This window comes from Carcharodon carcharias, chromosome 33 (genome assembly GCF_017639515.1).
Source record: "Carcharodon carcharias isolate sCarCar2 chromosome 33, sCarCar2.pri, whole genome shotgun sequence".
Lineage (NCBI taxonomy): Eukaryota > Metazoa > Chordata > Chondrichthyes > Lamniformes > Lamnidae > Carcharodon > Carcharodon carcharias.
This window is the reverse complement of record NC_054499.1, coordinates 2,913,543-2,926,487: the sequence shown is the minus strand read 5'-3', so window position 1 is coordinate 2,926,487 and position 12,945 is coordinate 2,913,543. Positions and strand designations below refer to the sequence as shown.

Genomic DNA, 12,945 nt, shown 5'->3' with positions numbered 1-12,945 from the left:
TTTGTTTTGGATTTCCAGCATCTGCAGTTTTTTTGTTTTTATCTCAGGTAAGGACGGCAGATTTCCTTCCCTAAAGGGCATTAGTGAACCAGATGGATTTTTACGACAATCGACAATGGTTTCATGGTCATCATTAACCTTTTAATTCCAGATTTTTTATTGAATTCAAGTTCTCCCATCTGCCCTGGCATGATTAAAATTCAGGTCCTCAGATAATTACCCCGAGTCTCTGGATTACTAGTCCAGAAACAATACCACTACACCATCGCCTCCCCATAAATTGCCTCCCTACCCCTCTCTCCATGCTTTTGGTCACCTGTCCTGTTATCTAGGTGGCCCAGCTCCTGTGATAAGCTTTGGGACATTTTACAATGTTAAAGGTGCTAAATAAATGTATATTGTTGTTGTTATGGTTAAGTACTCACCTCAGCTTAAAATGGCCTTTGTCCTTGTAAGGCAACAGATCAAGAGTTGTAACTTCCCAAGTTTTTTTTATTGCTTCCAAAGCCTGTTGAGAGATGACATCATTGAAGATCAGTTTAATGTTCTGTTAAAACTAGCGAATAAAAATGCAGCCTAATAGTCAAGCACTCAGCTTTAGCCTGCCTCGCTGATGCTGTGGGACCGTTCTCACTGGCAAACAAATGTCTGATCAGTCAGGCTGTCGGTTGCTGCACCAGGCCATCACCAGTTCCTTCAGAGATAAATACAAAAAAACTGCGGATGCTGGAAATCCAAAACAAAAACAGAATTACCTGGAAAAACTCAGCAGGTCTGGCAGCATCAGCGGAGAAGAAAAGAGTTGACGTTTCGAGTCCTCATGACTCTTCGACAGAACTAGACTTCTGTGGGTCATGAGGACTCGAAACGTCAACTCTTTTCCTCTCCGCCGATGCTGCCAGACCTGCTGAGTTTTTCCAGGTAATTCTGTTTTTGTTTACCAGTTCCTCCAGTCTCTCCAGTTTTCCCCTTCCTCTCCTGAAGGCACCAGCTGACTCCAGCACGTGGTTCCTGTGGATCCAAGTTGCCCACTCTGGCACCTCTGCCCAAACTGACCATTGCCCTGGCAGTTAGCTGGAGTCCATGATTTTGGTGAAGAGGTTTTGGTGAAGAGGCCATGGTAGAGAGCAAATTGAAAATTCAGCCACTCCCCACTGGCAGAATGGATTCCCAAGAAATTAGCTGCTACATGGCAACGGAACATTCACACCTGTCATTGAATCGAAATAAGGAGCAGGTTGCCTGGTTGGCTTTCCTTGCCGAACCCAGAGTACGGAGGCCATTTATAGAACCTTCAGCCTAGCCCACCTTTAGCTCAGTACAAACCAGGGGATAGAGAACTTGGGCACCTGCTGCCTCAGAGAACAATTGAAGGCTCATTTATCTACTGGAATGCTGAATGTGCCAATGTTGCCTTTGAAGGGTCATTAGCACTTGGGTGCAAGGTCCAGCCAGAGTGGGGTTTGGAGAGAGATGTTATTTGGCCCCACACAGAGTTAAGCTGGGCCAGCTAAAAAACGTTTTGCACGCCATGTTGCTGTCCCTACCATTTCGATGGAGAGCTCCTTGGTGGCTGCAGATGAGATGCTGCTGATTGCATCCGAGTGTTGGTCCAAGCCCAGCTCAATAATCTTCTCCAGGGTAAAATCATCACTAGTCTGATCAAATAATTTCTGCACCTCATCTTTGATGCTGTTCCAGTGTCTGAAAGGTGGTAACAGAAAGGATATCAATAACAATTTTCAGTGTTACTTCAGAAAGGCAGAGGGTGAGCAGCTTATCCAAAAGGGAAGTCTCAATTCAAAAGCCACGCTACAATTAGTTGGTTCAGTCTGGAAACAAAGGGCCTCTTCCAGCCAGACCAGTGATCTGGTGGATAGTATTCTGGCCTTTGAATCAAAAGGCTTTAGGTTCAAGTCCTGCTCCAGTGATCTGAGCACACAAGCTAGGCCAACACTCCAGTGCAGTACTGAGGGAGTGCTGCACTATCAGAAGGTCAGTACTGAGGGAGCACCACACTGTCAGAGAGTCAGTACTGAGGGAGTGCTGCACTGTCGGAGGGTCAGTACTGAGGGAGTGCCGCACTGTCAGAGGGTCAGTACTGAGGGAGTGCCGCACTGTCAGAGGGTCAGTACTGAGGGAGTGCCGCACTGTCAGAGGGTCAGTACTGAGGGAGTGCCTCACTGTCAGAGGGTCAGAACTGAGGGAGCGTTGCACTGTTGGAGGGTCAGTACTGAGGGTGTGCTGCACTGTTGAAGGGTCAGTATTGCAAGAGCGCTGTGCTGTTGGAGGGTCAGCACTGAGGGAGTGCTGCGCTGTCAGTTGGGTAGTAATTTGGGAGCGTTGCACTGTCAGAGGGTCAGTACTGAGAGGGTGCAGCACTGTTAGAGAGGAGCACCACACTGTCAGAGATGCTATCTTTCTGATGAAATACTAAACTGAGGCCCCTTCTGCCTTCTCAGGTGGGTGTAAAAGATCTTACGGCCACTATTTGACAGAAGAGAGGAGTATCTCCCTGGTGTCCTCTGCCAATACTTCCCCTCAGCCAAAGTAACTCAAAAGCAGGTTATCTGGTCATCCTCACCTTGCTTGTGGGAGCTTGCTGTGCACAAACTTTCTAAGATTACAACAGTCACTACATTTCAAAAGTATTTCAATGGCTGTAAAGTAATGAAAGTTGCTATAGAAATGCACTTCTTTTTATATATTGGAGGCATGACCAGATTGAGATAATATAAAATCCTTGAGCCATATTTTATCAGCATAGCTCCAAATTCGGAATAAAGACTATGGAACAGTTTTCACTGTTTAAAATACGGACACTATTTTAAAAGCTAAGGGTGTGTTTCTACCTGTGCTGCACAAGCACTTGTCAAAGAATAGGCTCTGATTTTCCTTCATTAACATTGAAGGGCAGGAAACTATTGACGTGGAGTCATGAGGCTTTTCTTCAAGAAATCTTTTCTTTAAAAACAAATAGCTTCCCAGCCCCTTCGTGACCCTGTTTTCCCTCCAGCTCCCAGGCCGAGGCTGTTAACCCCGGCCTCCAACAGGCTGAAAACTGGAGCCAAAGATTAGGTGATGGAAGGGAAGAGGTGTGTTGTCCCAGGTAATCGCGAGGGAGTGATGAACTGGGAACAGTCAACAACAGCTGGGGATGACTTTCCAAACTCACCTGTCGCGCATGGCTGGATTCCTCAAGTCTGCAATCAGAGGCATTGTCTTCTTAAACTGCAGAACCTTGTTCTTTGATGCAGATACAATGTCCCAGTTTTTATCCTGACAAGTATAACACAAGCATGCAATTAACTACTTTACCCCTGCTTAGCAATAGCAAATTACAGATTCCTCAGGGATTGGCATCAGCTGTCCTGTGTTTGCAGGCGCCCTTATTTTCAAAACGGTCACTGTCCCGACCATATAAACTCTCAGTGGAACAGAGAGTTCTTTACTCAGCCTCTATAGTGACCGTGAAACTTGCTACCCCCGGGACACAGTTACGCGAGCATTCGATCCGAGAGGCAGAGCGGTTTCTCTGCTGTCGCTGTGTTGGGTGAAGGGTCTGCCCATTGCGCAAAAAGCTGTTTCCTTCACAGGACCCGCTGCTGCTTCACACTCACCTCAGGTGAATTCATGAGGAGTTTTGTGACAAACAGAAAGGGAGCGCGCTGCAAGGGGGAGTGCTCGAGATCCCTGCCTCCGAAAGGTCCAGTTACAACAACTTTACAACAGGCTGTGTGGAGCTTTGTATTTTGTAATAGGGCTTGGGGCACAGAAGGCACTGGCGTGCCCATGGTTTCAGAGTCTGCCAGCCTTCTGCCTCCTGAGATGACGGTTTAGCATCTTGGTTGTCAACTCTGCGTTTTCACTTTGCCTGGTGTGGTCCAGGAGCCCCACTCTGACATGGCAGTGTCAGAGGCACTTGCTGCAGAGGAAGGCAGTGGGCCTGAGAAGGTTCAGGATTCTCTGGCCTCTGTTTTCTCTGGCCAGCTAAGCTTTCCGTCCCTTCCTGCCTCCTCTGATGCCCCTCCAAACAGTCCAGCCACTAGAGGTCACAGCTGTCAGCAATTGCCTCCCAGTTGTCAGTGTTGATGTCCACCATCTTCATACCTTGCTTGCAAGGTTTTTAAAAAAAATGTATTCTTTCATAGGAAGTGGGCCAGCTTTGTTGCCCATCCCTAATCGCTCTTGAACTTGCTAGGCCACTTGAGAGGACAGTTAAGAGTTAACCACATTGCTGTGGGTCTGAAGTCACATATAGGCCAGACCGGGTGTGGAAAGCAGATTTCCTTCCCTAAAAGAACATCTGTGATCCAGGTGGGTTTTTTTTTAAATAACAATTGATGACCGTTGTTTCATGGTCACCAATTACTGTGACTAGCAGTATAATTGCAGATTTTATTAACTGAATTTAAATTCCACAAGCTGTCATGGTGGGGTTTGAACCCATGTCCCCAGAGCATTAGCCTGGAACTCTAGAGTACTAGTCCAGTGACATTATGACATTACCACTGAGCCACCATCTCCCCTTAATTGCCCTCGTAGCGGGGCATGGGTGTCTAATAAATTGTGACCCAGTGGTCAGTTCAACGCACAGGAAGTCTTTGGGTGTACGGCTGTCAGCCACCTCATGAAAGTGGTTTCAGAGCGCCTCTCGTACATTTCACCATGCAAGTTGTTTGGGCCTGCCAATAAGTGACCATTTTGTGGGAACGTCTACTTATACAGGCTTTGTTCTCCATTCCATTGCATTTATGCAGTGATGGACTTTTGTCCATCAATTACTGTTTAGAAATCAAATCATTGCAACGAATTAAAGGTTTCGTTGGAGTGTTTTTTTTTTGCCGAATGCCATCTGCTTGAGCTCCCCGTCTATCAGGTGAGGCAAAGTAAGACGGCCAGCAGGGAAGTGGAAATGGACAATATGCGGCTGATGCTGGTGCTGTAGTGAAAATGACAGCCCCCTCCTCCTTCAAAAATAAACTCAGCAGAGTTTGCTTTCTGTTTGGTCTAAATGAGTAATGCAAGGCAATACAACAAGCATGATCACAAAGAACAGGGACCAAGTTGGGGCACATGAAGAAATGGTCATTATGCAACACCAAATTTGCACTGAAATGGGAAGAGGCAGGCGGGACTAGAGCATGCAAGAAATTTCAGTCCTCTCTCCTGGAATGACATTGCTCTGTATTTTACTTTAAGCACACTGGTGAGTGGATTGACAGCAACATGCCCATCCCAGAGTGGTTAGAAGATTTTGTGTTAAATACCTTGAGAATCTGGCTCAGCTTGTTCAGCTTCCTGAAGTACCCCATGGCAGTATTTTCCATAATATGCGTCTGTAATAAGCTGAACTTTCCTCCCTTCCACTCTGCCCAAGAGTCCTCCCATTGCTTGGTGACCTCCCATGCCTGCTGCAGGAAATCAAGATCCTAGAGACCAAAACAAAGTTCAAAAGATGTCCATGAGTTGTGAATGACGCATCAATAAAATTAAGAGAAACCTTCCCAGTGGCAGGAGGGTTGGTAACCAGAGGGACACAGATTTAAGTTAATTGACAGAATTTCTCAGAATTGTTACAGTGCAGGAGGAGGCCATTCAGCCGATCGTGTCACTCCAAATGAGTAATTCCCTTAGTGCCATTCTCCCGTTTACTCTCGGTAACCCTGCAAATTTGTGAACCAGCACAGGTACAATGCACTGTGCTCTATGTCACTCCCTCACCCTCTCCAGGTTCTGCAGCTCTTTGGATAAGGGCTGGTCAATCTTGAAGACGTTGAGGCCGCTGCGAATGGTTTCTTCCTCTTGCTTCAGGAGGTTGAGGTTATTTCGTAGTTCATTGATGATAGTCAGGGCGGTGTCTGTGCTCACTGAGCTGCTGAAGGGCCCTGCAAAGGCGAGAAATGGCAAACCTTTAAACCTGTAGGGACGTCTTAGCCCAAGCCAGCAACGCAGTTGTGGACAGAATCACTCTTAGACCACCAGCACTCTTCATGTCATAAATGTCAGTGAGGAAAAACACCATCTGGACTCTGCCCCTACACCACAAATTTTGTACCAAACCAGTTCCGTTTCCTGCCTCCCAGCAGAACACTCTCAACCTGTAGTGTGAATTAGACACTTTCTGAACTGCACCAATAATTGCCGGTCACTTTCTCGCAACCTGTGCTAATGTGCATCTACACAGTTCGTTTGCAAATCCCATATTTCTTTCTTTAAAACAAGTCATTAAACTGTTAATCTGTTAATCACCAATTCACTAACAACAATGTATCCAGTAATTCTCACATCAAGACTGATGCAAATATATTAGTGTTTCAGTATGTCAGTCATGGTTCAGTGGGCAGTTCTCAAACCAGAGTTAGGAGGTGTGGATTCAAGCCCCACTTCAAAAACTTGATCCAGACTGACATTTCCACTGCAGCACTGACACAGCACTGCACTGTCAGAGGGTCTGGACTGAGGGAGCACTGCATCGTCGGGGGGTCAGTACTGAGGGAGTGCTGCACTGTCAGAGGGTCAGTACTGAGGAAGTGCCGCACTGTCTGAGGGTCAGTACTGAGGGGGTGCTGCACTGTCGGAGGGTCAGTACTGAGGGAGTGCAGCACTATCGGAGGGTCAGTACTGAGGGAGTGCTGCACTGTCAGAGGGTCAGTATTGAGGGAGTGCTGCACTGTCAGAGGGTCAGTACTGAGGGAGTGCCGCACTATCGGAGGGTCAGTGCTAAGGGAGCGCTGCACTTGGTGAATATTGTAGGAAACGTAGGTTTCGGGAGAAGTGAGCTCTTAATGTTTACCTTTCATGGCAAAATCTTCAATGGCGTTATGTGTCTTCTTCTTCAGCTCTTCTGCAGAATGGATGAGGCTGTTCCTGAATTTCTCCTTCTGTTTCTTCAGCATGGCTTCACTGTCACTGATTGCCTGCTGGTAGTTGAGCCATTCACCATTCAGCGACTCCAATCTCTGCTGGATCTGTAAGAGAGGAACAGGAGAGAGAGAAGGAGATAGAGGAACAGGAAAATGTAAAAGAGTGGGGCAATCTCCTTCCAACTCCAGCTGCACACTTACACTTTCTTCAATTTGGAACTCATATTTCTCCAGGATGTTGAACTGCTCGTGGATGGGCGTGATGCGTGCCTCTGTCTTTGGGAGCTCGTTCAGAAGATACTCCAGAAGCTGAATCCCAGCGGTCAGCTCTTCCAAGTTCTGTGGAATATGGCTGACCCTGAATGGTCGGCACAAGACAGAGGAGAGTGGACGTTAGGAGACTGCAAACTGAAGACGGCACTGGAGAGGGCACAGAGGAGACTTACAAAGATGTTACCAGAAATGGAGAATTTCAGCTCTGAGGAAAGACTGAATAGGCTGGGGTTGTTTTCTTTGGAATACAGGAGGCTGAGGGAAGATTTAATAGAGATTTATAAAATTACGAGGGGCCTAGATAGAGAGGATAGGAAGCACCTATTTACATTATCAGAGGTCAATAACCAGGGGACATAAATTTAAAGTAATAAGTGGAAGGATTAGAGGGGAGTTGGGGAGTAATTCTTTCACCCAGAAGATGCGAGGAGGTCTGGAACACATTGCCTGAGGCAGTGGTAGAGACAGAAACCCTCATTGCATTTTTAAATGCACTTGGATAGGAACTCGTGGTGCTGTAAGCTACAGAGCTACACACCAAGAACTGGAACGTGGGTTTCAACTGGATAGCTCTTTTGGCCAGAACGAATATGATTGACCTTCTATGTTGTAAATCTTTGTCTTTCTATGATCATCCTTACTCACTGACAAGGAGAGTGTTGTGAGTGACTCAGTGCTTCAGCAAATTGCTACAGTGAATACTGGACCATTATGGATAGTGAAATGTTTGCATAGATTTAAGGTTAGGGTCTCCATTTCTCCCACATTCTCTTTCAACTCTTTCTCTAAAGAATTTCTTTAAGAGTAGCACAGGATCAGGTGACTGGCAATTAAGTTAGTGCTTGCACTGAGACAGAGAGAGAAAGAGAGAGACCACCTGGCCACTTAGCCTGGGAATCAAGGTTGTCCAGGTTTGTGGGCAACAGCTCAATACATCGGTATCAAATCCCTCCATTTATTTTATATTGATAAACACCTGTATTAGAATAGGGGATGGTCACCTGAGCGAATTAAGCATTTTCCCATTTAGGTATGTCTAGAACTTTATAGGAATTATTCTCATGAAGCTGGAGTAGATGCACCAGGCAGAACTATGGTTCTAACCCTAGTTAGCTGATCTTTGGCCTTAGCATGTCCTGACTCAAGGGCAGGAAACATCACCCTGGGTTTCTACTCCTGATCACAATCCAGTAACTCCCCCAGGGAAATGCCTGTGTGGGTGACGGACATATTGCTGATCAAGAATCAAACAGCTTTTGGTCTCAGGAAAATCAAGGGTTACGGGAGCAAGCGGAAAAGTGAAGTTAAAGACAATGATCAGCCATTATTGTACGCTTGGCAGAGCAGGCTTGAGGGGCCGAATGGTCTACTCCTGCTCCTACTTTGTTATATTCTTATGTTCACATAGCTGCCTCAGCCTCACATATGGCAAGTGTCCACTTTGAGTGAGCTGCTGTTGAGCTTTAAGCTGTTGCGAATTTGTGTCAGCCAGTGGCTCTGTAGGTAGCACTCTCAGCTCTGAGTCAGAAGGTTATGGGTTCAATTCCAGTGCAATACTGAAAGAGAGCTACGTTGTTGGAGGGGTGACGTTAAATTGAGGACCCCAGGGGCCCTCTTAGGCAAGCGTAACAGATCTCATGGTACTACTTCAAAGAAGAGCAGGGGAGTTCACTCCAGTGTCCTGGGTCAATATTTATCACTCAACTAACAGAAATGAAAACAGGTGATCCGGTCATTATCCCACTGTAATTGTGGGACCTTACTGTGCATAAATTGGCTACATTACAACAGTGACCACACTTCAAAAGTACTTCATTGGCTATAAAGCACTATGGGGCACCTTTGGTGGTGAAAGGCACTATAGAAATTCAAGTTTCTCTTTTGGAATTGTACCATGAAGAGAATGGGAGCCATCAGCAGAGCAGGGAGCCATCTTTAAAATGGAGAAATCTTCCCTGTCTATTCACGATTAAGCAAAGGTGGTGGAAAGGAGAGGAGAGCCAGGTTTTCAGCAGGGCAATAGAAGCACATAATGGACACAGAGAGGGCTAAGCTATTCAGAGTAGAGTGCAGTGTATACCCACTTGGTGCGGTTTTTTTCAAGGAATTCACAGAAATTGAGTAGCATGTGGCCTGCCATCTCACTCAACAGTGTGGTGAACTTATTCTGCCACTCGTTGCAGTGTTGAACCAAAGAGAATTTCAATGGAGAACAATCAAGAAGAACAAATTGAATCTGCACGATGGTCTCCTCCTTCTGGACATTGTTGGCCACTTCTGTGTAGCTGCAATGGAAGAGCAAAGTTTGATTGAGTTGAAGAGCAAGAGGCACTGGTCGACAGCATCAGTGGACACCATAACGTCAAAGCTATAGCGTGCGATTTTGTTGCCAGTTGTCAACTGAGAAGCCTTAGGGCGGAATTGTCCGTGCCCGCTGGCGTCGGGCATCATGGCGGGCGTGAGTGGACAATGTGGCAAGAAGGCCAAAAATTTGTTTCACGTCATCATGAAACCAGTTTGCAATCATCTATTCCGCCTGTCAACAGCGGGCTCCGTTTCCTGCCTCCGCATGTTGGAAATGTTGCTGTAATACATCTGCAAATCATTATAAGGCCAGCTCACCGGAATCATTCCCTTACGCTGGATCATCCGAGTATGTCGGTAAACAGCACTTACAAGGCTTGCACCTGGCGAGCTGCACTTCGAGGGGGACTCGGAGGTGAGTGCACAGTAACGTTGCGCAGCACTCGCGAGGGTCGCATGTTGGACCTCAAGGCTGAGGTGCCAGGCATTCAGGCAAAGACACAGGCAAATCGCATTTTTCTGGCTGGCTGACAGTGTGGTGTTGGGACAAGGGCTGCACTGTGGTTGAGATGAGTTGGGGGGGGTGGTGGGGACAAGGGCTGCACTGTGGTTGAGATGAGTTGGGGGGGGGTGGTGGGGACAAGGGCTGCACTGTGGTTGAGATGAGTTAGGGGAGGGTGGTGGGGACAAGGGCTGCACTGTGGTTGAGATGAGTTAGGGGGGGGTGGTGGGGACAAAGGCTGCACTGTGGTTGAGGTGAGTTGGGGGGTTGGGGCCAAGGGCTGCACTGTGGTTGAGATGAGTTAGGGGGGGGGGGTGGGGACAAGGGCTGCACTGTGGTTGAGATGAGTTGGGGGGTTGGGGACAAGGGCTGCACCGTGGTTGAGATGAGTTAGGGGGGGGTGGTGGGGACAAGGGCTGCACTGTGGTTGAGATGAGTTGTGGGGTTGGGGACAAGGGCTGCACTGTGGTTGAGATGAGTTGGGGGGGGTGGTGGGGACAAGGGCTGCACTGTGGTTGAGATGAGTTGGGGGGTTGGGGACAAGGGCTGCACTGTGGTTGAGGTGAGTTGGGGGGGCGTGGGGACAAGGGCTGAACTGTGGTTGAGATGAGTTGGGGGGTTGGGGACAAGGGCTGCACTGTGCTTGAGATGAGTTGGGGGGTTGGGGACAAGGGCTGCACTGTGGTTGAGATGAGTTGGGGGGTTGGGGACAAGGGCTGCACTGTGGTTGAGGTGAGTTGGGGGGTTGGGGACAAGGGCTGCACTGTGGTTGAGGTGAGTTGGGGGGTTGGGGACAAGGGCTGCACTGTGGTTGAAGTGAGTTGGGGGGTTGGGGACAAGGGCTGCACTGTGGTTGAGGTGAGTTGGGGGGTTGGGGACAAGGGCTGCACTGTGGTTGAGGTGAGTTGGGGGGTTGGGGACAAGGGCTGCACTGTGGTTGAAGTGAGTTGGGGGGTTGGGGACAAGGGCTGCACTGTGGTTGAGGTGAGTTGGGGGGTTGGGGACAAGGGCTGCACTGTGGTTGAGATGAGTTGGGGGGTTGGGAAAAGGGCTGCACTGTGGTTGAGATGAGTTGGGGGGTTGGGGACAAGGGCTGCACTGTGGTTGAGGTGAGTTGGGGGGTTGGGGACAAGGGCTGCACTGTGGTTGAGGTGAGTTGGGGGGTTGGGGACAAGGGCTGCACTGTGGTTGAGATGAGTTGGGGGGTTGGGGACGAGGGCTGCACTGTGGTTGAGGTGAGTTGGGGGGTTGGGGACAAGGGCTGCACTGTGGTTGAGATGAGTTGGGGGGTTGGGGACAAGGGCTGCACTGTGGTTGAGGTGAGTTGGGGGGGGTTGGGGACAAGGGCTGCACTGTGGTTGAGGTGAGTTGGGGGGGCGTGGGGACAAGGGCTGCACTGTGGTTGAGATGAGTTGGGGGTGTTGGGGACAAGGGCTGCAGTGTGGTTGAGATGAGTTGGGGGGGGGGGTTGGGGACAAGGGCTGCACTGTGGTTGAGATGAGTTGGGGGGTTGGGGACAAGGGCTGCACTGTGGTTGAGATGAGTTGGGGGGGGGGTGGGGACAAGGGCTGCACTGTGGTTGAGATGAGTTGGGGGGGGTTGGGGACAAGGGCTGCACTGTGGTTGAGGTGAGTTGGGGGGGGTTGGGGACAAGGGCTGCACTGTGGTTGAGGTGAGTTGGGGGGTTGGGGACAAGGGCTGCACTGTGGTTGAGGTGAGTTGGGGGGTTGGGGACAAGGGCTGCACTGTGGTTGAGATGAGTTGGGGGGTTGGGGACAAGGGCTGCACTGTGGTTGAGATGAGTTGGGGGGTTGGGAAAAGGGCTGCACTGTGGTTGAGATGAGTTGGGGGGTTGGGGACAAGGGCTGCACTGTGGTTGAGGTGAGTTGGGGGGTTGGGGACAAGGGCTGCACTGTGGTTGAGGTGAGTTGGGGGGTTGGGGACAAGGGCTGCACTGTGGTTGAGATGAGTTGGGGGGTTGGGGACGAGGGCTGCACTGTGGTTGAGGTGAGTTGGGGGGTTGGGGACAAGGGCTGCACTGTGGTTGAGATGGGTTGGGGGGTTGGGGACAAGGGCTGCACTGTGGTTGAGGTGAGTTGGGGGGGGGTTGGGGACAAGGGCTGCACTGTGGTTGAGGTGAGTTGGGGGGGCGTGGGGACAAGGGCTGCACTGTGGTTGAGATGAGTTGGGGGTGTTGGGGACAAGGGCTGCAGTGTGGTTGAGATGAGTTGGGGGGGGGGTTGGGGACAAGGGCTGCACTGTGGTTGAGATGAGTTGGGGGGTTGGGGACAAGGGCTGCACTGTGGTTGAGATGAGTTGGGGGGGGGGTGGGGACAAGGGCTGCACTGTGGTTGAGATGAGTTGGGGGGGGTTGGGGACAAGGGCTGCACTGTGGTTGAGGTGAGTTGGGGGGGGTTGGGGACAAGGGCTGCACTGTGGTTGAGGTGAGTTGGGGGGTTGGGGACAAGGGCTGCACTGTGGTTGAGGTGAGTTGGGGGGTTGGGGACAAGGGCTGCACTGTGGTTGAGATGAGTTGGGGGGTTGGGGACAAGGGCTGCACTGTGGTTGAGGTGAGTTGGGGGGTTGGGGACAAGGGCTGCACTGTGGTTGAGGTGAGTTGGGGGGTTGGGGACAAGGGCTGCACTGTGGTTGAGGTGAGTTGGGGGGTTGGGGACAAGGGCTGCACTGTGGTTGAGATGAGTTGGGGGGTTGGGGACAAGGGCTGCACTGTGGTTGAGGTGAGTTGGGGGGTTGGGGACAAGGGCTGCACTGTGGTTGAGATGAGTTGGGGGGTTAGGGACAAGGGCTGCACTGTGGTTGAGGTGAGTTGGGGGGTTGGGGACAAGGGCTGCACTGTGGTTGAGATGAGTTGGAGGGTTGGGGACAAGGGCTGCACTGTGGTTGAGGTGAGTTGGGGGGGGGGGTTGGGGACAAGGGCTGCACTGTGGTTGAGATGAGTTGGGGGGTTGGGGACAAGGGCTGCACTGTGGTTGAGATGAG

General features: G+C 50.0%; 1 protein-coding gene across 1 annotated transcript in view; it reads right to left on the bottom strand.

Annotated features, from left to right (window-relative positions):
• The window catches only part of dnah2 (dynein, axonemal, heavy chain 2), a 251,184-nt gene that overhangs the window by 109,634 nt on the left and 128,605 nt on the right, over nt 1–12,945 (bottom strand). Inside the window, exons 19-26 of the mRNA XM_041178731.1 lie at nt 9,224–9,424; nt 7,068–7,224; nt 6,797–6,971; nt 5,725–5,888; nt 5,271–5,432; nt 3,176–3,279; nt 1,548–1,704; nt 426–508 (exon numbers count right to left, since the gene is read on the bottom strand). Of these exons, the coding sequence (XP_041034665.1) occupies nt 426–508; nt 1,548–1,704; nt 3,176–3,279; nt 5,271–5,432; nt 5,725–5,888; nt 6,797–6,971; nt 7,068–7,224; nt 9,224–9,424 (1,203 nt within the window). The remainder of the gene's footprint in view (nt 1–425; nt 509–1,547; nt 1,705–3,175; nt 3,280–5,270; nt 5,433–5,724; nt 5,889–6,796; nt 6,972–7,067; nt 7,225–9,223; nt 9,425–12,945) is intronic.